This window comes from Bombina bombina, chromosome 3 (assembly GCF_027579735.1).
Source record: "Bombina bombina isolate aBomBom1 chromosome 3, aBomBom1.pri, whole genome shotgun sequence".
Taxonomy (NCBI): domain Eukaryota; kingdom Metazoa; phylum Chordata; class Amphibia; order Anura; family Bombinatoridae; genus Bombina; species Bombina bombina.
In genome coordinates, this window is record NC_069501.1 from 147,202,344 (window position 1) to 147,229,613 (window position 27,270).

The 27,270-nt window shown below is 37.5% G+C and overlaps 1 protein-coding gene across 1 annotated transcript in view; it reads left to right on the forward strand.

The window, feature by feature from the left end:
* TMPRSS15 (transmembrane serine protease 15) overlaps positions 1-27,270 on the forward strand; it is an 839,864-nt gene that overhangs the window by 739,740 nt on the left and 72,854 nt on the right. The window contains exon 28 of the mRNA XM_053705190.1: positions 22,358-22,497. Coding sequence (XP_053561165.1) covers positions 22,358-22,497 — 140 coding nt within the window. The remainder of the gene's footprint in view (positions 1-22,357; positions 22,498-27,270) is intronic.

Consider the following 27,270-nt stretch of genomic DNA (forward strand, 5'->3'; position numbering starts at 1 on the left):
CCTGGACAGGAAGTGACATCAGAAGTGGGCGTGGGATACCCTCTGATGAAGTGAATGTAATTCATGAAACGCGTAAGGGCACGCCCACTTCTGACGTCACTTCCTGTCCAGGGAGACCAAGCTTCAAACACTTCAGCAACGGACCCTGTCACTGACAGGCTTAAGAATCCACATCCATCCGGATATTGTGAGCTCAAAAAACCACAAGGAATCATCATCTAGCTGTATTTACAGCAGTTCATGTAACTATTTATCACGGTTTTCCATCAAAAACACCAACTTATTGTAACGAGTACTGAAACTCTGAGAGTATGGGTGACAATGTTTCAGTATCGTGATATAAATAAGGAGCGCAAAAACAAACTGGTCTCAAAATATATGATTTGTTACACCAAAATCGTAATTCACACTAAGAGGAAGTATGAACATTAAGTTTCAGTGTGATTTATAAAGAGCCCAAAAGTTTCTATGGACTTAATGAGTGACCAGGTAAGTCAGGATAAATGTATACTATTTGTATTGCCGCAGTTTAGATAGACCGTATCATAAAGTTCATATGCTTATTAAATCAGGATAATACTTAGGGAGAGAATCCGTACTTTATCACAGAGTGAGTGCATACCTTGTTGTTTAGTGGAAAGTCCATACCGTGTAACACGGAGCTGAGTGGCAGAGAGGAGCGGACTCGGCGGAGAGATCTGATGCTCCGATTAGCTAAACTGTGGTATGGCGTCTGACGTCAGAGGAGCTGACTCGTAGTTACTGCGGTAAGAAAGCTTTGAAATTGTAACAGTTCGAAAAAGACACAAATGTAAAAAATGTACCTTGGAGCAAATCTTTCACTTGATTTGGCAACTGCTGCTATTGTTGGAAACAGAAAATATATCCAGTCAGTAATCCAGAGTTGTTGCGGTGAGGACCAATGAACGGCAGTGCTGAAAAGAGAAATAGCTCACACAAAAGTTTAGACAGTAGTTGCAATTGAAAAGCAATGTTCTTGAGTGAGATTTCCAATAAGAGAAATCAGAAGCTTAGAGGAGAATGTTCCTATGTCGGTAACAAACAAAATACTAAGCAATGTGCTTAGTGAAAGGTGTGGTTTTAAAACAGGTGAGGTGGTTTGATTGGAAGTAATACTTAAAGGTATATACACCTACACAGAAGTTCTGACATGACCCCCTCCTCAAACAAGCTGACCCTCAGCTTGAGGTCTGGGACGTTCAGGGAAGCGACGGTGAAACTGTGAAACCAAACGAGGTGCGTTAATGTTACCAGATGGTTCCCAGCTGTCATCTTCTGAAGAGAAATCCTTCCATCTGACAAGATATTCTAGGGAGCCTTTGTAGTATCTAGAATCGAGAATGGTTTCAACTTCATATTCATTTGTATCCTGTTGGAGAAACGAATATGGAAGAGTAGGAGGTAATGTTCTGGTACCCAGGTATGGTTTTACCAAGGAGATGTGGAAAGTTGGGTGGATTCTGAAAGCGGTAGGTAGATCTAATGTAACTGCATTTTCATTTATCACTTTAGAGATTGTGAACGGGCCACAGAATTTTTTAGCCAATTTTTTACTGGGGACTTGTAGCTTGAGATTTCTGGTGGATAACCAAACTTGATCTCCCACTTGATATGAAGGTGGTTTTCTTCTCCGTAAATCAAAAAATCGTTTCTGGTTAGCTTGAGCTTTGATGATATTCTCTTTGATGAATTTAAAGTTGTCAAGTAGCTGGTTATTTAATTCATCAACTAAAGGTGATGTAGAAGGTGATGAGGATACACTAGTTAAGGTTGGATGGTACCCATAGTTTGTAAAGAATGGAGTCAAATTAATTGAGGAGTTGGTTAAGTTGTTATAGGCAAATTCTGCCATTGGTAAAAATTGCATCCAGTTGTTTTGTTGGTATGAACAGAAATATCTTATGTATTCATCCAACCATTGATTTACTCTCTCAACCTGCCCATTGGCCTGTGGATGGAAAGCTGTGGTATAATGATGGTTAATGTTTAGTGATTGACATAAGTTCTTCCAAAACCGGGAAGTGAACTGAGTCCCCCTATCTGATATAATAACAGAGGGCAACCCATAGAGTTTAACGACATGCTGGAGGAAGAGAGTAGCTGTTTCAGATGAGGTTGGTATTTTGTGAAATGGTAGAAAGTGAGCCATTTTTGTGAATGTATCAGCGACGACTAGAATTGTGTTTTGGTTATTTGATAGCTGAAGTTCAACTTTGAAGTCTAAGCTTATCTGTTGCCAAGGTCTATCTGATACTGGTAATGGCATTAATAGTCCGTAAGGATGTTTCTTTTCTGTTTTGGAAGTCTGGCACGTAGCACAAGTCTTAACATACTCCTTTACAGTGTGAAACATCTTTGGCCACCAGTATGTTCTGGAAAGAAGATCATGAGTTCGTTTGACTCCGGGATGTCCTGCCATGGGAGAATCATGATGGTCTTCAAGTAAGTTTTGTCTGAATTTAGGAGGTATGAACATTCTTTGTTTGTAGTAAAATATTCCATTGTTATTGAGTAGAGTCTTATTTAGAACCTCAGATGAGTCTTTGGTTGCTTTCCTTATTTCTGTTAGGAAGTCGGTGGTCAGTCCGATAAATTTTTCAGGAGGAATGATTGAAGTTGGGTTGTTTGGGACCATAGGTGGGTTATGTTGTCTTGAGAGTGCATCTGCTTTGGTATTTCTGCAGGCTGGACGATATATGATTTGGAAGTCAAACCTCGAAAAGTATAGGCTCCATCGGACCTGTCTGGCCGACAAGGTTTTGTTTCTTTGAAGAAACTGGAGATTCTTGTGATCCGTGTAAATTGTTATTGGGTGTGTTGCCCCTTCTAGAAGATGTCTCCAGAATTCTAGTGAACGTCGGATTGCCAAAAGTTATTTGTCACCTATTGCATAATTCCTTTCAGCTGATGTCATACTTTTAGAAAAAAACGAAATCGGATGAGAGGTTTTTGATGTGGAATCCTGTTGAGATAATACTGCTCCAATAGCATGATCAGATGAATCCACCTCCAAGATATATGGTAGGTTGGCGTCAGGAAATGCTAGTATAGGTGCAGTTGTGAAACATTTCTTCAAATAGTTGAAAACGTGAGTTAAATTATGAGTCCAAACAAAAGGTGTGTTGGAACCTGTTAAATGGGTGAGTGGTTTCATATTGTACAATAACTGACAAGCATTCTTAAATTGCCTGTATAATTTTCTTTCACCAGTAAAAATTTCAGGCACACATACTTGAGGTTCAGGAGCGGCAGCATGTTGCTCTCGAGATTCTTTAAGTAGTTCCCTAAGCACCTGATTTTCTAATTGCAAGTCATGAATGGCTTGTCCCATCTGATCTACTTTTTGGGAGAGGTTATATACAACCTGCGGCAGTTCGGGTTGTTCCATCTTAACCTTACCCTTTCGTTTTCAGGCTTAGTATTATGTAACGAGTACTGAAACTCTGAGAGTATGGGTGACAATGTTTCAGTATCGTGATATAAATAAGGAGCGCAAAAACAAACTGGTCTCAAAATATATGATTTGTTACACCAAAATCGTAATTCACACTAAGAGGAAGTATGAACATTAAGTTTCAGTGTGATTTATAAAGAGCCCAAAAGTTTCTATGGACTTAATGAGTGACCAGGTAAGTCAGGATAAATGTATACTATTTGTATTGCAGCAGTTTAGATAGACCGTATCATAAAGTTCATATGCTTATTAAATCAGGATAATACTTAGGGAGAGAATCCGTACTTTATCACAGAGTGAGTGCATACCTTGTTGTTTAGTGGAAAGTCCATACCGTGTAACACGGAGCTGAGTGGCAGAGAGGAGCGGACTCGGCGGAGAGATCTGATGCTCCGATTAGCTAAACTGTGGTATGGTGTCTGACGTCAGAGGAGCTGACTCGTAGTTACTGCGGTAAGAAAGCTTTGAAATTGTAACAGTTCGAAAAAGACACAAATGTAAAAAATGTACCTTGGAGCAAATCCTTCACTTGATTTGGCAACTGCTGCTATTGTTGGAAACAGAAAATATATCCAGTCAGTAATCCAGAGTTGTTGCGGTGAGGACCAATGAACGGCAGTGCTGAAAAGAGAAATAGCTCACACAAAAGTTTAGACAGTAGTTGCAATTGAAAAGCAATGTTCTTGAGTGAGATTTCCAATAAGAGAAATCAGAAGCTTAGAGGAGAATGTTCCTATGTCGGTAACAAACAAAATACTAAGCAATGTGCTTAGTGAAAGGTGTGGTTTTAAAACAGGTGAGGTGGTTTGATTGGAAGTAATACTTAAAGGTATATACACCTACACAGAAGTTCTGACACTTATCCACCTGAACTCTGGGAGCTTTTCAGAGTTTAAAACCACCGCAAGGAATTTACCTTCAGCTGTATTTACAGCATCCTATACCACAATATCACTCATTTTTATCAGCTAGCTGTTTTTGCACCAGCCCTGATAAGAAAAAAAACTCACTACTGGATTTAGAGAAATATACTATATTTCATCTGCTCACCTATTTCTGTCCCTGATCTGGACTATTATCAAAGAGGATTTCTGTTTATCATTTTTTATTGGACATTGGAAAATAAAAGTGTTTTATTTTAAATTTCACTTTGTGTCCTTGCAAGCATCATTTATACACATCTCATGAGTGCTGCAATTAATATCCACAATTGATCTCATAGTATGTAAACTGAGCACTAATTGGTTTGCATACATAAAGTTTATACCATACTCCAGAGAGGAGAAGCTTTTCAAGTATAAAGAAGGGGAAAAGAAATAAACAGCAACAAGGAAAGAAATCCAGCAAAAGGAATTAAAGTGTCTCTACCTAACTCCAGAGAGAAGAAGTTTGTCTGAAATACCAACATATTTCTACTCCAGGGATATCAAGATTTCCACCTGCTAAAAGTTTCTGCATACCAGCTGGAAACATCTTTACCACAGATAGGGATTACATCCCCTCCATGCTTCCAACATACCTCACATGTTTGAGGTTAAACAAGGTGAGCACATTTAAATCTCACGTTTAGTTTTTGATTGCCTAGTACTGACATACTGCACCATAATTTGTTTTTGTTTTTGTTTTTCTCCATTCTATGTGCGCTGAACTCTGAAACTCAACTCTCTCTCTCTCTCTCTCTCTCTCTATATATATATATATATATATATATATATATATATATATAGCGACAATAAAGAAAACTTGCACTCACTGGTATTTTACAACACAATTTTACTGTGATGGTGTAACGTTTCGAGGATAATATATCCCCTTCCTCAGACCGCCTGAGGAAGGGGAAATAATTTTTCTCAACGGAGTATTCCCAAAACATCACCGCAATAAATCTTTATCTACATTTAAGACCAGAGTGCTGTCTTCTATCTGCTATATATATATATATATATATATATATATATATATATACTAAATCGATATACATTCTATGGATTATTTAGAATTTTTTTAAATATGCATAATAAATTATTTCTAATGGTAGTGATAGACCACGAGACCTTACTCTTGGAAATTCTTCTTTCCCTCCCAATGGTTCTTTGCCTTGTCAAGGGGAGGGCCAGAGTAGAGGTGTTCAAAAATTTGTGAAGAAAATCTTAATATTCTTAATTGTCTTTTTCCCCTCAATGGATAGTCCCTAGATTAGAAAAGAGGGAACTAGGAGAGTGCTGCTGGTGCATTATAATTCTCCTTTATGGAGTTTAAGCCACAAGAAAGCAACAATGTGGCTTAACCTCCTCCTGTCTGGCCAGAGCATGCACTCTCCCAACACTGTAAGTTAAAGCACAGGACATATTGCAATGCATTAGACATTACTAGCTAGTTATAGTGCAGAGGAGTGGGACCTGATGGTGGGTAAGTACCCCAACCAATTATATCCCACCATCTTTACATTTAAGCACTTATTAAGTGCTATGGGTTGCCCCCTACTTATTGTGACCAATTTACTTCCCCATTTCAAGAACTTTGTCCACTTGAGGTGGTTTGTGCACAAGGGGGAATAATCTTGAAGTTCAAGGTTTATGAACACCGTTTTCCACGGGAGTCCCTTTAATCCAATAGGGGGCCATGTATTGGGTGCATATGTAACTCACTGTACTTTATTGAGTACTTTGTTCATTTGGGGGGTTTGACCCTTTAAATGACTTCTGCTCTGTGGGAACAAAGTATCTCAGAGCTCATGAGTTAATAATGGCTGGCAAGCTGAGAAGGAATCAGAGTTCAATCACTTCTTTGTGGGGAAGGAAGGTGTTACTCTTTTTTTTCTCTACTACTGAAGAACTCTACTACTGAAGAACCTCCTTTATTTCCTGTGCAGACAAATCCAGGAAGCGCAATTCTCATAGCACCGTTCAATCTCAGGAGAGGGTAAGGTTCCTATACCAGAGTAGATGGGGATATTTGTCTGTATATACATTGCATGATATATATACTGTATATACACACTGTGTGCACAATTATTAGGCAAGTTGTATTTTTGAGGATTAATTTCATTATTGAACAACTCCAGTGCTCTCTGTCAATCCAAAATGTTAATAAACCTCAAGCCTGAATATTAAAGAAAGTAAAAGGTAGGTTTTAGCTTTCTTAGGAGAATATCTATGTATGCACAATTATTGGGCAACTATTAGTGTGCACAATTATTCTGAAATTAAATGAAAAACAAAACTTTTCCCATCTCACTTGTTTATTTTCATCTGTTAAAGTTAGAATAATAAACAAACAACTCAAAATTTACAAATAAATATTTAATCTGACATTTCAAAAAAAAAAAAAATCAGTAATCAATATAGCCACTCTTCTTTTCAATAACAGTCATAAGCCTTCCATCCATGGAGCCTTCCAGACACTGTTCAGAGGGGTGTAATGTTTTCCTTCACCGTAAATCTCCCGCTTAAGGACTCATAAGTTCTCAATAGTGTTTAGTTCAGGTGTCATTAATCTTTCATCTTTATGTAGTACTCCACTGTGTGGATAGCCACACAGTAGAGTACTTCGATGCATGCAATGGAGCATTGTCCTGCATAAATATCATGGTCTTCTTGAAAGATGCAGACTTTTTTGTGCACCACTGCTTGAAGAAAGTGTCTTCTAAAAACTGGCAGTTGGTTTGGGAGTTGATTTTGAGTCCATCTTGAACCTGAAAAGGAACAATTAGCTCATCTTTAATAATACCAGCCCATAGCAGTACCCCACCTCTGCTTTGCTGGCGTCTGAGTCGAAGTGGAGCTCTGTTCCCATTACTGCTCCAGCCACGGGCCCATTCATCTGGTCCGTCAAGAGTCACTCTCATATCATCAGCCCATAAAACCTTTGAAAAATCTGTCTTCAGATATTTATTGGCCTAGTCTTGATGTTTCAACTTATGTGTCTTGTTCAGTGATGTTTCAGCCTTCCTTACCTTGGCCATGTCTCTGAGCACTGAACACATTGTACTTCTGGGCACTCCAGGTAGGTTGCAGTTCTGGAATGTGACAGCACTGGAGGATAATGTGTTCCTGGTAGCTTCACATTTGATTCTTCTCAAATCTTTGGCAGTTAATTTAGGTCTTTTTTTCTCAACATGTTTCTTGCAACCCTGTTGACTATTTGCAACAAAACATTTGATGGTTCTGTGATCTCTTCCCAATGGCTTAGCAATTTCAACAGTGCTGCATCCCTCTGAAAGACTTTTTACAATTTTCGACTTTTCGTCTCTTTTTGGCCCATTTTGCTTGAGGAAAAGAAGCTGCCTAATAATTATGAACAACTTGATATAGGGTGTTGATCTCCTAACGCCACACCCTCCCTCATTACACAAATAAGCATCACCTGATATGCTTAAATCCAATAGGCACTCAATTTTTTTTTTCGCTTGGAGTTGGACAATATGCATAAAATTGATGATTTTGTCAAAATACTCAGTTGCCTAATACTTGTGAGAACAGTGTACATTTTGGAAAACTTTTGCACTATAATAATAGACTCAGGCCCCTAAGGGGACTTTGAATAGGGTCTCTGATAAGGGGAAGGGTACTTTAAGTTACTTTTATGGGTATTTCCTGGTTATTAGCCCTTTCATCTTTATTAACACTTTATAGACAAAGTTTAGTGACTTTCTGATTTTACACTATGGAGCAAGCTGGGACTGTAACTTTTCAGGCTTTGTCTTCTGAGGGTTGTCCTTCAGACATTATTATTCCTGTAAATAAGTGCTTATTGTGCAAAGTAGTCACAGTCTGTCCACCTGCACAGCTATGCAGTATTTGCCTAAAATATGTTCTATAGACTCATTCACAAGGTCCCAGCACAACCTCTACTGTGGATCACCCACCGGTATATATTGGTCAATGTGGTGTGATGGAATTAGCACCACAATTTAAGACTCAATTACAGTCTGTGGTTACTGAGGCTATTGTGGCAATGCTGCCTGCAAGTAAGCTTAAGCACTAGCTGAAGAATATTTCCCCAGGCTCTTCTTCCAAGGGCAGCATTATTGCTGTCCCTTCTGTTAATAAACAATTTCAGGAGTCTGATTCAGATGGTGTGGTGCTATCAGATGATTCCAATAAGGAACCTGATGATTCAGATAAGGAACCTAAGGACATTACTTTTCAGTTTAATATGTATTAACCAAGATCCTTACTTAAGGAGGTACTAAGAACTTTAAGAGTTCAAAACTCTAAGTCACCTGAGGATAAGCCAGTACAGAAGTTGAACATAATTTTTAGACCTAAGTCTAGGGCACCTGAAACCTTTTTCTGTTCCTTCATTGGCCTCCAAAATTATTTAAAAGGAATGGAATATATTATGGACAATCTACCCCTGTTTATATTAGACAAGGATATTAAGATTTTTAATAGGGTATGTGCTAAATTTATCTGGAGAAGGAATAGACATATGCTCTCTATAGCCAGACTTTCACAGCTTAATGAATTCGGAGGCCTTGTATTTCCAGATATTAGGTCATATAACATCTCTTTACTTGCTCGGCACGGAGTGGGCTGGCTCCTCTCAGCCAATTATTTAACCAATATAAAGATGTAGGAAAAGCTGATACAATCTTGTTATCATACAAAATGTTGCTGGTCAAACAAGGTCAGTTAAAATTGAGAGAGAAGTTGTCTCTATATTGGATTAAGAATTTTGAAGATGTTGATACTGATATAATCAGTAAGGGTATCAAGTGGGTATGTGGTGCTCTCCTTTCCTCTTCTTGGTAGGAATCTCATTTAAAGTTTCTTTACAACATGTATATTACACCGAGAAGACTAGCCAGATGGTCACAAGACCGTCAAGATTATTGTTATAAATGTCACGCTCCTACAGTGGACCTACTCCATTGTTTTTGGTATTGTCCGAAAATAAGACAGTTATGACAGAAAGTAAATTTTTGGCTAAATAAAAATATAACGGATTGTTTTGTTTTAGAGACAAAATGTATTTTTTTCTTATATCAGACCTCTAATATGCAGAGCAATAATTTGAGTATTACTGCTATTATGCTTGTCCGAAATCTGATTTTAAAAAATTGGAAAAATTGTAAACCTCCACCTTCCGGACTGTTTATTGCAATTAAATCACAGATTATGTTTGAACAGCATAATATATCTAATATACATAATCGACAAATACATTGTTTTTTCAATAAATGGCTGAAAATTATTCAGACCTACTCTATATCGACACAATACATACTCACTAAACAATTCCATAAGTCTGTCTATTTCGAAAGTTTAATATTACGTGAAATATTCCCATTATCTAGGTATCAAAACATGAAGAAGGAGCAATAGGGAGGGAGAAGGGGAAGGGAGAGATGGTTCAGTAGGAACGTAAGGGAGTGTTTTTTTTACCTTTTCTTCTCTTCTTTTTTTTTAATCTCTCCTATTCATTTAAATAAATAATACAGCTTAAGAAACTGTTAATCATGTCTGATTTATGCATGTGATTTATGTATGTGCAAACTAATTACATACATTATGTTCTCGTAAAATATTATTTTCCAATAATTTTTCTTATTATTTTTGAAATATAATATAAAAAACCCAGGAAGGTGATGTAAAAATACCAATGCACAGCTGTTTATTTTTTGGTTAAATGTGAATGTAAACATGATCTGTCTGTATAAATTCTGTGTGGCATGGATTTTGTATCATGATCACTTTGCTGGTTATAAATATATATATATAAAAAAGGAATTGGATAAGCCTGGAGTTCCATTCACTCCTCCTAATTTTAGGATTTTTTTTCCCTGTTCCTGAGGCCAATCTGGAACTATGGGGGACTAAACCCAAGGTAGATGGTGCCATACCCACTCTAGCCAAGAGAACTTCTATCCCCTTAGAGAACAGAATTTCTTTTAAGGACCCAATGGACATAAAGTTAAAATGTTACCTTAGGAAGGCTTTCTTACAAAGGGGGCTGCTGTTTCAACCTGCTCTAAGTATTGTGGCTGTTGCAGGTGCAGCAGCATTCTGGTGTCACCCTTGTCAGATCTAGTTTCCGTGGAATCATTCTTAGCAAATAGTCAGGCGCTTATTTAGTTTGTAAAGATGGCAAATTCTTTAATCTGTGATGCTGTCATCCAGGTTATTTGCATCTTTGCCAATAATTCTGCTCTTCCAGTCTTGTCTAGAAGAGCTCTTTGCTGAAACCTTGGTAGGCGGACATGATTTCTAAACCTATACTCTTATCTTTAGCTTTCAAGGACAAGAACCATTTTGATCCTGGCTTGGATTCAATTATCTCTACCATGACAGGGGCAGGGGTGCCTTATTGCCTCTGAATAAAATTCTAGACCCAATGGAAAGTCAGGTGGAAGTTTTCGTTCCTTTCACCAAGAAAACATGAAGGTGCTGCACCCTATCCAGACTCTTTTCTGGTAGGGGGCAGATTAAGCTTTTTTCAGGAAGCATACACTCAGTCTGTTGAGGACCTTTGGGTACTGGAGATTGTCTCTCAGTGTTACACAATAGGCTTCAGATCTTGGCCTACAGACAAGGGCAAAGGGTTCTATTCCAACCTGTTTGTTTCAAAGAAGAAAGGGACATACTGGATCTAATGACCTTGAACAGGTTTTTAAGTGTTCCCTCTTTCAAGTTGGATACATTCAGGTCAATCATGCCACTGGTTTTTCAGGGTAAATTCATTTCTGCAATAGACTTAAAGGATGTGTACCTCCACAGCCCTAATCATCGGGATCATCATCAGTGTCTGCGGTTTCCCTTTCTAGACAAATACTATTATTTCACAGTTTTACATTTTGGTCTGGCTGCTGCGTCCCACAATATTTACAAAAATTCTGGAAACTCTTCTATCAGTGATTCAAGTGCAAGGGGTAGCTGTGGCTCCTTACTTGGATAATATATTGTTCCATCATTACCTTTAGCCAGAAAGATAGTATATCTACTTCTACTTATTTTAAAAAAGTAGATTGTAATAACTTCCTACATTTTTCTAGCAACCATTTAACAAAATCGAAAACTAATATCCCATTTAGTCAGTTTTGTAGACTGCGCAGGAATTGCAGTACAATGGAGCAATATAATCAGCAATCCCAAATTCTTAAACGTAGATTTATAGAAAAGGGATAGCCTTCTGAACTGATCACTAAGGGCTACGAGAGAGCCAAAGACCTACATAGAGAACAGTTATTATCATCAGTCTCGTCTAAAGATAGAGACAAGAAGGTTTTTTTTTAAATAAACAACCCCTATTTGTGACACAGTACAACTCTAACCACAAAATTATTAACAAAGTACTCAAGAAACACTGGCCCATCCTCCCCAGTCTTGAAAAAAACTCTCCCATCCCAACCTAAACTAGTTTTCAAAAGAGCACCAACTTATAAACAGAAATTAGCTCCTAGTAAGGTGGCGATGTCTAAAAGGAAACCAGCCAATATTGCTAGACTGGGAGACAGGACCCATAACAATTATAGCTTTAATAAAATAGGGGTTTTCAGATGTGGAAAGAAACTATGTCACATGTGTAAGTATATAACACATGGATGTAGTAACATAGTATCCCACAATACAAGGGAGTTGTTCCCCATAAAAAGCCGATTGTCCTGTGATTCTAGCTATGTAATCTATGTACTGTCCTGCCTATGTGGGATTCAGTACATAGGTAGGACCTGTAGGAAGGTCAGGACTCGATGGAGTGAACACTTGAGGAACATTAAATCAAAATCACTCAAACACAGTGTCTCTAGACATATTTGTGACAAATATATCTCCGGTAAATGTTCCTTTAAAATTACACCATTAGAAGGGATCCCACAAAGTAATTTGTACAATAGGTTTTCAAAACTGAGACAAAGGGAAACCTACTGGATTTTTAAATTCAACAGTTTATTCCCCACAGGTCTTAATGAGGTTATAGATTCCGCAGCTTTTTTGTAATCATGTGTATATATACTGTAAGGGTCATTAGGATATTGTTAATAATATATTTATAGAATTATGTTAATTTGTTCTCTGGACTTTCCCTACCCACTTGTTGTTGGTATTTGCACTAATACATTTTTTATTTAATTGGAACATGCAAATTTCACAGTATTTAGTAGATATTCGTACATTTCATTATATTCACCATTGAATGGGGCAATAGTATATCGTTATTCCCATTCAATATAGTTAGCCATTCACATCATCACATCACATCAAAACACGCACATATTTTATACATACACAGCACATGTCATAATTTCCCTTTTTTTACTCACACTTATACATCACTTTAGCCTCATATTTTTTGGGTATGATTGCATATCTAGTTAAAGTTTAATAACATACATATTTATTGTATGTCTCGTTTTGTATATATCTCTACATCCACAATGAATATATATTATTTTGTACTGCACCTAAACATATATCTTGGAGCTACTTGTGCCCATCTTGACTTTTGTATTTTCACTATCTGGTTTATACTGCTTCAACGTAGTATCTTAGGGACTTATCCCATCATTAAAATCACAGTAATGGCAATATTATTTTTTAGCTTATTGCTGTGGTCTCACGCAGGTGTGGCATAACTTACACATAGTTTGCCCTTTATTTGTTTATTAATATTAAGAACTTATATGAACACATGCAAGCAGCCAATCACATGGTTATATTTGATCCATTCTTTTTGTCCTCGCTATCCTATTGGTACTGAACATATATGGGTGGCAATCATATCGTTACTTGCTGCCTTTATGGGCTTGTATGATCGCTACATATGGGCTCTTGTGGTCATGTGACTACGCGTTATTCTTCTTTGTTTGTAGTCCGGAACCACGCTAACAGCTCACTGTGGTTATTCCGATCATGTGACCCTATGTCACTTCCGTATTTTTGTAGTCCAGGGCAGTGATCACAGCGCTCAACGTATGAGGATAAGACTTAGGGATAGGCCCCCAAAACGGCGACACACTATTGGCCAATAAGGAAACACATGTAAGCCTTGTTTACTTTTGTATTTACACGTATTAGCTACGATCGATACTGGCCAGTTTCGATCGGCTCACCCACAAGCAACACTTTTATTCTTACTATTGTAAAAAATGTTATTTATTAAATTACACTTCTCATCCATATAGATTATCACAATTTAACTTAATCATTATTACAACAACTGGGAGGATTGGGAAAGGAAGGATGTTATTGGATAATTTGTGCAAAGGAAGGGGAGGGTTTATTGGAACATGAGGTTACTGAGCCTTATTTAAAGGGCAATTACACACACATAGAGTATACAAGCCTGAGGAAATGGGGTGTTCCCCGAGAAACGCGTCGCTACTCTGTATCTTGTTAGGAGATTGGTATTCACACACCCAGCTGTAAATTGTTATACCTTTGGTATTTTTATTCTGTACAATAAAATACTGATTTTAAACTTTTACACAAGTCTGGCGTTGGTGTGATAATCTCCATATCAGTAACCCAAGGGCAGTTCAGCCCTTCCTCCTATTCCACCTGCAGTTCCAGTCGGAGAGCGTCATTGCCATTGGGAACATTGGCCTGAGGTTCAGAAGGCAGAGATTTCCAGTGCCGATCGAATCCGGTGGGGACCTTCACACAGCTAGCTGGTTTGCTGCTGAACACCAGCCTGCCCCTATTGGCATAATAGAGTGCCGCTACTTTTGTGAGTACCCTTATTCTGCTCCTTTTTGGATTTATTTATCTCTATTGACCTACACATGTGGTGCCTCTATTCTTGTTTTTGTCTTATCATCATAGAAGTACATCATCCCTCTGGGTGACGACAGAGAACGGCCTATCAAGTTCTGGGACGTCCGAGGACACCTGCTGGACTTTTTCACATCTGGCTTGTCCAGTCTATTGCTTTGTATATTTCCTACAATTACTATACATTATTGCAATTTTAGAGATTAATATATATTGTGCATATACATTAGCATATATATATATATATATATATATATATATATATATATACAGGGAGTGCAGAATTATTAGGCAAATGAGTATTTTGACCACATCATCCTCTTTATGCATGTTGTCTTACTCCAAGCTGTATAGGCTCGAAAGCCTACTACCAATTAAGCATATTAGGTGATGTGCATCTCTGTAATGAGAAGGGGTGTGGTCTAATGACATCAACACCCTATATCAGGTGTGCATAATTATTAGGCAACTTCCTTTCCTTTGGCAAAATGGGTCAAAAGAAGGACTTGACAGGCTCAGAAAAGTAAAAAATAGTGAGATATCTTGCAGAGGGATGCAGCACTCTTAAAATTGCAAAGCTTCTGAAGCGTGATCATCGAACAATCAAGCGTTTCCTTCAAAATAGTCAACAGGGTCGCAAGAAGCGTGTGGAAAAACCAAGGCGCAAAATAACTGCCCATGAACTGAGAAAAGTCAAGCGTGCAGCTGCCAAGATGCCACTTGCCACCAGTTTGGCCATATTTCAGAGCTGCAACATCACTGGAGTGCCCAAAAGCACAAGGTGTGCAATACTCAGAGACATGGCCAAGGTAAGAAAGGCTGAAAGACGACCACCACTGAACAAGACACACAAGCTGAAACGTCAAGACTGGGCCAAGAAATATCTCAAGACTGATTTTTCTAAGGTTTTATGGACTGATGAAATGAGAGTGAGTCTTGATGGGTCAGATGGATGGGCCCGTGGCTGGATTGGTAAAGGGCAGAGAGCTCCAGTCCGACTCAGACGCCAGCAAGGTGGAGGTGGAGTACTGGTTTGGGCTGGTATCATCAAAGATGAGCTTGTGGGGCCTTTTCGGGTTGAGGATGGAGTCAAACTCAACTCCCAGTCCTACTGCCAGTTTCTGGAAGACACCTTCTTCAAGCAGTGGTACAGGAAGAAGTCTGCATCCTTCAAGAAAAACATGATTTTCATGCAGGACAATGCTCCATCACACGCGTCCAAGTACTCCACAGCGTGGCTGGCAAGAAAGGGTATAAAAGAAGAAAATCTAATGACATGGCCTCCTTGTTCACCTGATCTGAACCCCATTGAGAACCTGTGGTCCATCTTCAAATGTGAGATTTACAAAGAGGGAAAACAGTACACCTTTCTGAACAGTGTCTGGGAGGCTGTGGTTGCTGCTGCACGCAATGTTGATGGTGAACAGATCAAAACACTGACAGAATCCATGGATGGCAGGCTTTTGAGTGTCCTTGCAAAGAAAGGTGGCTATATTGGTCACTGATTTGTTTTTGTTTTGTTTTTGAATGTCAGAAATGTATATTTGTGAATGTTGAGATGTTATATTGGTTTCACTGGTAAAAATAAATAATTGAAATGGGTATATATTTGTTTTTTGTTAAGTTGCCTAATAATTATGCACAGTAATAATCACCTGCACACACAGATATCCCCCTAAAATAGCTAAAACTAAAAACAAACTAAAAACTACTTCCAAAAATATTCAGCTTTGATATTAATGAGTTTTTTGGGTTCATTGAGAACATGGTTGTTGTTCAATAATAAAATTAATCCTCAAAAATACAACTTGACTAATAATTCTGCACTCCCTGTGTATATATATATATATATATATATATATATATATATATATATTTGTCTTGCTACTATTTGATAAATATATATATATAAAATTATTTTTATATATATTTGTTCATTATCATAGCGCCTCCTATAGAAGCCCAGTGATTGTGTTTATCACGGTAACTTCTTTATTTACCTTTAGCTATGACTCACATGGAGAAACTGCTCTGGTTTCTTCACAGTCATGGCTGGAACATAACAGTTTCAAAGAGTTCTCTCACTCCCTGAAAGAGAGTTTGTTTTGTGGGAGTAATCATTGACTCTGTGGTGATGAAACCTTTTCTAACAGAGCAATGCAAGTTCAAGCTTCAGTCAGCCTTTCAAAAGCTTCAGTTGGTTGAGGGGCTTATGGTGGCAGCATCAGATACCATACCATTTGCAAGGTTTAATTTGCAACCTCTGCAACTTTGCACGCTGAGACACTGGAACAGAGTCCACTCCAACCTTTCTCAGTTGATTCCCTTGGATATACCCACCAGACAATCTTTCTTATGGTGGTCATCCCCTGGAACGGTTTCTCTGGGTATGGGGTTCCAATGCCCCACATGGGATATAATCACCACAGATGCAAGCCTGTCTTTTTTAGCTATTCACATTTCTGGAGTAGACACCTGGGAAGCAGAGTATTTGAGTCATCAGATGCTTTACTCAGGTGAATGGTCTTTCAACCAGGAGACCTTCCATTAGTTGATAGGTCAATGGGGCAGTCCCAAGATAGACCTAATGGCAACTTGCCTTAATCATAGGTTCCCACAGTACAGTTCCAGATCCAGGGATCCCCAGGCAGAGCTAATGGATGCATTAGCAGCCCCTTGGCATTATCATCTAGTTTACCGATTTTCTCTGATTGTGCTTCTGCCCAGAGTGGTGACTTGGACTCAAGCAGGAGAATGTTTCAGCTATCCTAATATCTTCAGCATGGACTCACAGAACCTGGTTTCCCGACCTAGAGTGAGATTACAAATGTGGTGTATTTTTCAGCGCAACTGCTGAAAATCACGTCGCCATAAATTCACATTGCACATCGGGTTAATCTCATAACCTGTGCCGCCAGATGATATACTGCCGTAAGTCGGAAAAACTGGCGAGGTTCAGAAATATGCACAACTACACATTTCTTTTGTTGCCAGTAACTTAGCCCAGTATATCATATTGCACACGTAACTAAAGAAATAAAAATGTTGAATTCACATGTAAAAATCGAGAAAAGAAAATTAAGCCGACACGTCAAAATGCCATTCAAAGCCCTTAAACCGCCATCCCCCCACATAGAAACTAATAATAAAAGTTATTAACCCCTAAACCACCAGCCCCTACATTGCAATCACTAATAAAAGTTATTAACCCCTTAAACGCCAACCCCCCCACAACACAAATAATGAAACTATGAACCCCTAAACCGCTAACCCCCACAATGCAAAGTACCTAATAAACATATTAACCCCTAATCTGCCATCCACACACAACAAAAAGTATCTAATAAAACTATTAACACCTAAACCCCCATTTGATTCTTCAAAGTCAAATCATCCAATAGGATGTAAGCAGCTTTCATCCTATAGGCTGATTTGAATGTGTCAGCCAACAGGAATGCAAGGGTACCCCTTTATAAAGTAGATCTGGAAAAAAGTAAAAAAATAAATATATTTAAAAAAAAGTAAAAAAAAAATCTCAAATACAGCTTAGAACCCAGATTAGATTAGGGCTGTTTTATTATTTTTTGGTGGGTTTCGTGTTTTAAAATGGGGGTATTAGAACAGGAATAACATTTTTATTTTGGATAATTTTGTTTGTTATTTTTTGTAATGTTGGTTTTTTTATTTTGTGTAATGTTAGGTTTTTTATTTTAGGGGATTTAGTTATTAGTTTAATACTTTGCTTTGTGTGGGGTTTGTGGTTTAGGTGTTAATAGTTTTATTAGGTACTTTGCGTTCTGAGTGGATGGCAGTTTTGGTGTTAATAGTTTTATTATGTACTTTTTATTGTGGGGGATGGCAGTTTAGGTGTTAATAGTTTTATTATGTACTTTTCATTGTGGGGGTATGGTGGTTTAAGTGTTAATAGTTTTTTTAGGTACTTTGCATTGTGGGGGATGGCGGTTTCGGTTTTAATAGTTTTATTAGGTACTTTTCATTGTGGGTGGATGACGGATAAGGGGTTAATAGGTTTATTAGGTAGTTTGCGTTGTGGGGGGTGGTGGTTTAGGTGTTAATAGTTTTATTAGGTACTTTTCATTGTGGGTGGGTGGTGGATTAGGGTTTAATAGTTTAATTAAGTGTTTGGGTTGTGGGGGGTTGGCAGTTTAGGAGTTAATAACTTTTATTAGTGATTGCGATATGGGGGATGTCAGTTAGGGGTTAATGCATTTTATTAGACATTACGATGTGGGGGGATGGCGTTTTAGGGGTTGATATTGAGCATGTGTTAGGTGTTTTACTAAGGGTTCCAGGGAGTTACGGATATGTGATCGCTCGATTAGACAAAATATTGCTGACGCTCGTCTTTGCACACGTCGCCAAGTATGTGATCGCACACCTAGTGAAAATATCCAGTTCTCATCCGTGGCGCCTACCACAACGTCCAGTTCTGCTTATTCCAGGGGCGTTCCTTCTATCTCTTACTTTAACTGCATCTGATTTTATCTCAGAGGGGCTTCTCTGAGTCTATTATTGATACCTTAATTCAGGCTCATAAGTGTGGAAAGTGTATCTTTCTTGTTCCAATCAAGGTTTTTACTCTCATTCTGTGAGAATTTCATGGATCTTACAGTTTCTTTAGAAGGGCTTAGACAAGGGTTTAAATTCAATAAACTAAATTACAGAAACCCCCCCCCCCCACTAAATTACAGGGAAAAAAAAGAGAATTACAAGAATTTTAAACTAATTACACCTAATCTAATCCCCATAATAAATTAAAAAAGCCCCCAAAAATAATAACATTTTCCTACTCTATACTAAATTACAAATAGCCCTTAACAGGGCCTTTTGCGGGGCATTGCCCCCAAGTAATCAGCTCTTTTACCTGTAAAAGAAAAATACAATACCCCCCCAACATTAAAACCCACCACCCACACACCCCTACTCTAAAACCCACCCAACCTCCCCTTAAAAAACCTAACTCTAACCCCCTGAAGATCTCCCTACCTTGAGCCGGGCACAAGTGGTCCTCCATACGGCAGAAGTCTTCATCCGATCGTGGCAGAAGAGGTCCTCCAGACGGCAGAAGGCTTCATCCAGGCTGTATTTTCTATCTTCATCCTTCCGGAGCGGAGCCATCTTCTATCCAGCCAACGCGGAGCCATCCTCTTCAAACGACGTCCTAACGAAGAATGAAGGTTCCTTTAAATGACGTCATCCAAGATGGCGTCCCTTGAATTCTGATTGGCTGATAGGATTCTATCAGCCAATCGGAATTAAGGTATTTGTAAGGCACCACATTTGAGTTATATGCTTATTAGAAGTAAGGCACAGAGAATGTTAGTCACGCATACCGGAAGTGGTTGTTTAACTTCCGGGTGTAGAGAAACACACATCGCTATGATGTACACTATGGTTTATGATATTTAGATATGATGAGAATGTTATAGTATTTTAAGGAAACAATGAAGAGACACAGAATGTATATATAGTGTGTGGGCATTTGTTTTTATTATTTTCATGGCACTATTGTTACTATGATATGTACACTGAATAATTTGAGTAAGTACTTCCGGGTCATGCATGCTAAACCGGAAGTAGTGTGTTTTTTGGCGCTTTTTCTGAACAGGAAGTGGGAGGTGTGTTTGTATTTGTTTGCCTATTTAAGTTGCAGTGTACTTGAGGAAGGGGAGGTTTACTCCCCAAAACGTCAATAAATTTTGACCCCTTTTTTTAAAAAAATCCTGGCTAGTTTCCTGTTTTATTGAAGATTATATATATATATATATATATATATATATGTGTGTGTGTGTGTCAACCCCCATTGCAAATCAAGTTTTATTATCAACATTTACAGACTTTCAGATGTCTGCAATGAACAAATCAAACAACAGCAATTGAAATAGCTCAACACAATAAATGCTTCAAGTAGTTTCCCCAAATTCAACTGAAAATGCAACTTTTAATGAATTCCACAGAATCAAAATTACTCAACCCCTTCATGGCAAGTATCTTTAGTACTTAGTAGAGCACCCTTTTGCTGTTATGACGTGCTGTAAATGAAATGCATAGCCAGACACCAGCTTCCTGCAGTGTTCCTAAGGAATCTTAGCCCATTCCTCATGAGCAATGGCCTCCAGTTCATTAATATTCTTGGATTTGCATGCTGCGACCACCTTCTTTAAATTCCACCAGAGATTTTCTAGGGGGTTAAAGTCAGGTGACTGTGATGGACACTGTAGAATCTTCCAGGACTTCTTTTCCAACCAAATCTTAGTGGAATTTGAGGTATGCTTGGGATCATTGTCCTGTTGGAAGGTCCAATGACGCCCAAGATTCAGCTTCCTCACAGTCAGCATGAAGTTTTCTCCTAGGATTTCCTGATACTTCAATTAATCCATCTTGTCTTCCACATGCTGTAGGTTTCCCGTGCCAGAGGATGTAAAGCAGCTTCAGAGCATTACTGAGCCACCACCATGATTAACTGTAGGCAGAGTGTTCTTTCAGCGTATGCTTTATTCTTTTTGCTCCAGAAATACTGCTGATCTATCAGGCCGAAAAGCTCCAGTTTTGTTTCATCGCTCCACAGAACAGAATCCTAAAACGCCTGTGGCTTATTTATATAATTTTGAACATATTGGAACCAACTTTTCTTGTGCTTTTTGGTCAGTAGTGGTGTACGTCTTAGAGTTCTGGCATGGAAATTTTCTTTATTTACTATTTTAATGTTTTCTATGCAAACTAAAACCGCAGTGCCTTTTGCCAAAAAGTCTTGCTGCAGGTCTTTTGCAGTCACTCAAGGATTTTTCTCAACCTGCCTTCTTAGAAATCTGGTTGCAGCCATTGATAGCTTCCTTTTTCTTTTCCTTTAACTTCCAACGGTGTCTCTAGGAACATTCAGTACCATCGCTATCTTTTTGTACTGTGTTCCTTGTTTGTGAAGGGTGATGATCTCTTCTCTTAACTTTTTAGACTATTCTTTTGACTTAGCCATATTTCTAACATGCAGTCAAACGTGACACTCAACAAACCCCTAGCCAGTTCAGGTATTTAATGTGTTCTAGCTCAAGCACACCTGGTGCAACTAAGGAAGTCCTTGATTAGTTGCATCAGGTGTGCTTTAGACAACACCTGTTTTGCATATTTGTGCTGTTTTGATGGATTCTATTCAAGGGGTTGAATAATTTTAAGACTGAAGAATTCATTAAAATATGTGATTTCAGTTAAATTTTGGGAAATTTTGGGAAACCACTTGGAGCATTTATTGTGTAGAACTATTTATATTGTTTTTGATTGATTTGTTCATTGCAAACAGCTGTAAGTCTGTACATTTTGACAATAAACCCAATTTGGAATTGGGGTTGAATAATTTTTATTACAACTGTATATGATAATGTTAATGTTAAATAGATATCTACACCTATATATCTATAAGAATAGATATACAGGTATAGGTATATACAGATATATAGATAAATATATATTTGCCAAAAAAACAATTTTTTTTATTTATGTGACAAACATTGGAATGAGAAATATTCATAACTCCTGTTGGGTTAGCGTGCAAGCAATAGGTGCTAGGTTTTTTATTTTGCGCTCTCCATTGAAAACTATGGGGAGAACATATTGATGTGGTTGCTATATTGCGAAGTCCCGACGCTCATGCGAAAGTGATAAATACCACCACTTGTAATGTGGCCAATATTAAACAACTGGAAACATGCAAAGAATGCATATTTCATACTGCTTTATTCATTAGAACTGGCAGATAACAATTAAGTTAGCTGTATTGGTGGAAATGGCAAGTGAAAAATTTGTTGATTTTAAGGAAGGGAGCGAGGAAGGGAGGAAGGTAGGAAGTTTAACCCCTAAACAACCTAGGATGTTTCACACATCAAAGACCTAGTATTAAGTTTGTTTTTGATATGCTGTATTTGTTACAGTCTATCTGATTGGCTCAGGGGTCTGTAAAGATGGAACACCAGACAAAGAGCCAAGTAGCATCATGCACAACCTTTGAGAAACATAACAGATCTCAACTAAAACTATGTTTTTTTAGACATCAACATGGTTGTTAGAGCTCTGTAGTGTATAACATTTATAAACTTCCAGATGTGACATAACCAGTTATGACTTCTTTTAATCTAAAAGCTCACTTATTTGTTACCAGGTCCTATTCCAAATGTATTACAAGAAGCCGAAATTCCTCTTTTAACCAATGAGAGATGCCAGCAACAAATGCCTGAATACAACATTACTGAAAATATGCTCTGTGGGGGTTATGAGCAAGGAGGAATTGACACATGTCAGGTAAATGCACATATATTTTTCAGATAATGATAATTGCTTTCTCAGTTTCATTTTCAGTAGGAATTGTAACCCTGTTGCTTGAATAATTGTACTAAGCAGCAGAAGATGTATTTTAACATAGGAAATTGAGTCAGATTGAATTACATTGACTAAAATTAACATTCCACAGTTTGATATAATCTTCTTTATTGAGCTTTTGTGACATTTTAGTAATACAGCTTTCAATAAAAGGCAGGATAATCTCCTTTATAAGAAATGATCTGTTATGGAGTGTTTTTAGTATAAAAGTTGCCAGAAAACAGAAATAATTGAGTAAAAGCTGAGAAGGTCATATATGATCTTGATGTAATTGCAGTACAAATTATTCAGCTATGCCTCTAGGGCTGATGTCTAGGTTTCTAATAATCCTTTATCATCAAAGCCTTCTGGGCTCAGTTACCCATGAGGGAATTTTCAGGTTATTGCAGTCAGTGGCAGAAGTTTTCTGGACAATAAAGTTTATTTAGACAGCTTAAAGAAAATGTAAGTTAAAATAAAAGCTACAATTTCACTATATATTTATTTATAATCACCAACGGACTACAGAGCTTTTTGATGGAGGTACATTGATTAAAGACAAGGCAGACAAGAGGCCTGATTCTCTAAAGCTCTGTGGCCTGGTGAGATTACAAGTACTGCAAGGTCCCTCACAGAATTTTAGAGAGGCAGATTTTAGCTTGAGTGCTGTTCATCTCGCTATATGGAGTTATGGATGTGAAGGCGAAACACATACATCATAATATAAAGCCTAAAATAAAACCCAAATATTTTGCTTGATTTTTTTCCTATACTGGCGAGTTTTTATCATGGGGTCCTAAAACAGAAGGATTACAGAAGGTTACTACCACCTGATGTGTTCAACTAGCCCCCAGTAATGCATTGCTTCTCCGTCGATAGAGGATATCAAGATAATAAAACTAATTTCATGATAGAAGTACATTGCAAAGTGGTATGCTCTATCTGAATCACAAAAGAAAAACAATATACATATGTCCACAGCACATCTTCATTAAAGCATTTTTTATGGAAACATTGGCATAAAAATTACAGTGGACTTATAGGCACAGTTAGCGACTTGCAGTGGGTATGTAGCGGCATAGGGATTAATAGTTAGATAGTAGCGGTGGGTATGTGGTGGCATAGGGGTTAATAGTTAGATAGTAACAGTGGGTATGAGGCGGTATAGAGTTTAATAGTTAGCGGCTTGCGGTGGGTGTGTGGTGGTTTAGATGTTTATTAGTTCAGTATTAGTTTGCAATTGTGGGGTACTTCGGTTTAGGGGTATTAGGAGTAGCAGATAGGCAGATGGCAGTTATTCAAAGGCATCATTTACTATACATCACCAATATGGGCCTCGCTTCCATTGAGTCGTAATTCAGTTTGCGGGCACTCGCAAACCGATAAATATGCTGTCGGAAGCAATATCGTTTATCGACTGTTTCCAATGGTGCGTTATACCTCAATATCGGCAGCCGGACTTCGGCTGCCGAAAAGATCTTCGCGTCCCATAGAAAGTAATAGAAGCCGTTAATCGATAAATTATACCAGGTTTCCAATGAAAGCGCTAACCGTTAATACATTGTCGGAGGCTGTCGATACATTGAGAAATATTACCCCCAGCTCAACTAGGTGTAAAAGAGGAAAATTGTGCTTTTTGAGAGCTATTTTCTATTGAAATGATAAAACTTGCAAATAATGCAAGTGTTTTAATGTAGAAATAAATTGTTATAAGTAATATTTATTGTTGTCTCATGTATAGAAATAGTTGAACTTATATTCTAATAGAAATATCAGTATATATTTAAATATAATAATATATGCAAGAACATATCTACAGAATGCAAACTGGACCTATGCCTAGGGCAGCAATAAATATTACTTATATTTATGAAGTGTTAAATATAATTATATTAGAAAATAGTATTTGATTATTAAAAATATGGATAAGTGTTTTTTTTATTTTTCTTGAGAGGCGATCACAGGTAAGAAGCACGGACGTTAAACGTAAATTCTATAGCGTAAGGTCGGGTTACCTTAGCAACTAATTGATTTTCAAGAAATCCGACGTCAGATGGAAGCGTTAACACAACGTTAACTTACAGCTACACGAAAAGAGCGATTGCGCGCAACACGCTGATCTTTTCAATGGAAACCTGGTACTAAAATGCAGCCGTAAATTACTTTTAGCTGTCGGCCGCTTCGGTAGCTTACGGCTCCATTTTTAACGACTCAATGGAAGCGAGGCCATGGTCGGTGATGCTGGGTGTTATCTATAGCCAGCATCGCCGACCAATGACATATATAATAAACTCATCTCTGTGATGCAGCTATGTCGGGAGCTCAAAATATTATGACAAGCTCACTCAATATGGCGGCAGATCCCTTTGAATATTTTGCCATCTTGTAGCACTTTTGATCATCAACATTGTCACTAGAAACTCCATGATGACTATTACTACTCACTCAGTAAATGATACAAAACAACAGATGTACTGAGTTTTTATTAATTAATCCAGATATGAATCTTGTTTACTTGTAGGGAGCTTATAACCTTGTAGGTATCAAATGAAAAACTAACCTGGGAGCAATAAAAGGTAATTTTTTATTTGAAAATGAATACATTTGAAAGATGGTATTTTTATGGAGCTTAATGAAGCAGACTTGGCTGGGTGCACATGTATTGAGCACTATATGACATTCTTATAAACATTGTACAAACACTACTGCTATATGATGCTCAAGACACATTTACACTCCAGAGGCTCAGTATGCTCTCATAGAAAGACACTAAGTTCCAACAGGGGATACAAAGAAAAATATGTAAATTTGACAATATAAGTAAATTGGAAAGTTTTAAAATTGTATGCTCTATCTGATTTATGAACTTTTCATTGTCTTCTATGTTGTAATTGTTACTGTAGACCTGGGGCTCTGCTCATACCCCTCTCCTTAGTAAAACACACATGTCCACAGCACTTCTTAATAAAAGTCTTCTTTAATGAAACATTAGTTTAAAAATTACATTGATGTTCCGGACTTATACACCCTTAATCATTACATTTGCTTTGTTCCCTTGGTGGTATTTTTGAAAAGCTAAACCTAGGTAGGCTCAAACTTATTTCTAAACTTTTGAAAACCGCCTCTTAGCTCAGAGCATTTTGAATGTTTTGTCACAGTTAGGCAGTACTAGTTCATGAGTGTCATATAGATAACAGTGTGCTCACTCCTGTGGAGTTATTTAGGAGACTGCACTGATTGGCAAAACTGCATGTCTGTCAAAAGAACTGAGATAAGGGGGCAGTCTGCAGAGGCTTAGATACAAGCTAATCACAGATGTAAAACATATATTAATATAACTGTGTTGGTTATGCAAAACTGGGGAATGGGTAATAAAGGGATTATCTATCTTTTTAAACAATAAACATACTGGTGTAGACTGTCCCTTTAATAAGAGTTCATTATATAATATAGCCTAATATTCTTATATTCAAAGTATCCTAATACAAGCTTATTATACAATGAAGCCTCAATTAGGCAGATTCAGGTACTACTATGTTCAGGAAAACCTTTATACCATCTTATATCTAATATAGCCATAATACCGGCTAAAATACTATATAAATATAGCCTAAAATGTATAGCCTGAAAACAGGCCAAATAACTTATATACGTTATATATAATATAGGCTAAAAAACTAAAATAAAGCCCTATATATATATATAAATCCTACTACTGGATAATCTCCTTATATTCAATAAATCTGAAGCAGCTAATATGAAGCACCTGAATGTATATGTATATATATATATATATATATATATATATATATATATATATATATACTATGTAGCCGGTGGCCTAGCACTCGTTCCACACATGTGTTGTCTGTGCCTAGGTGCGATCCTCAGTTAAGAATGTAGAGTAGCTCTGTAGATAGAGGGCACTTACAGGACTTTATATAATTTGTAATCTTTATTCATAATATCAATTTCACATTTTAAAGAATGTCGACGTTTCGGCCTTTCCAGAGGCCTTCTTCAAGACAATTCATAATCTGCATAGTGCATGCCGCACTGTTAGACGAACTCCCAACACGAAAAACAGAGTTTTATATTCCAAGTTGCAAGGAAGGCACTCTCCGTTTCAAAATAGCTTTTATTATTTTGATTAGAAGTGCACCCCGGAGGTTGTTGTTTATGGAGTGCTGGTTCCCCTTTTTTACTATATATTATATATATATATATATATATATATATATTGTGGAAAATGTGTATGGAATTTAAAACTACGCTCTGATAGAGATGTATGAAGAGCAATTTAGACTGAATAGACTGCAATACAAGCTTCCAAAATTAAGCCGTATATATGTGCATAAAAACAATGACAAGTGGCATTAACTTCTAGACATATATCACTATTTAAGTGAAACAAACTTCTATAGTATTATTCTATGAGGACTCCACAGACTCCAAACCAAGCTTAAAGAGACTTACAGACTTACAGACTCCAAACCAAGCCTTAAGTGACAGCATTCACACATATATATACATACATATGTATACATAAATACACGTACATGTATACACCTGGACATGTGTATATATACACAAAGACACACATATATTCACACACACATGCATACATAAAAACATGTATCGGAACACATATACACATAAATTTGTACATATACACATGCACACACATAAATATACCTACATATGCCTACATAAAAA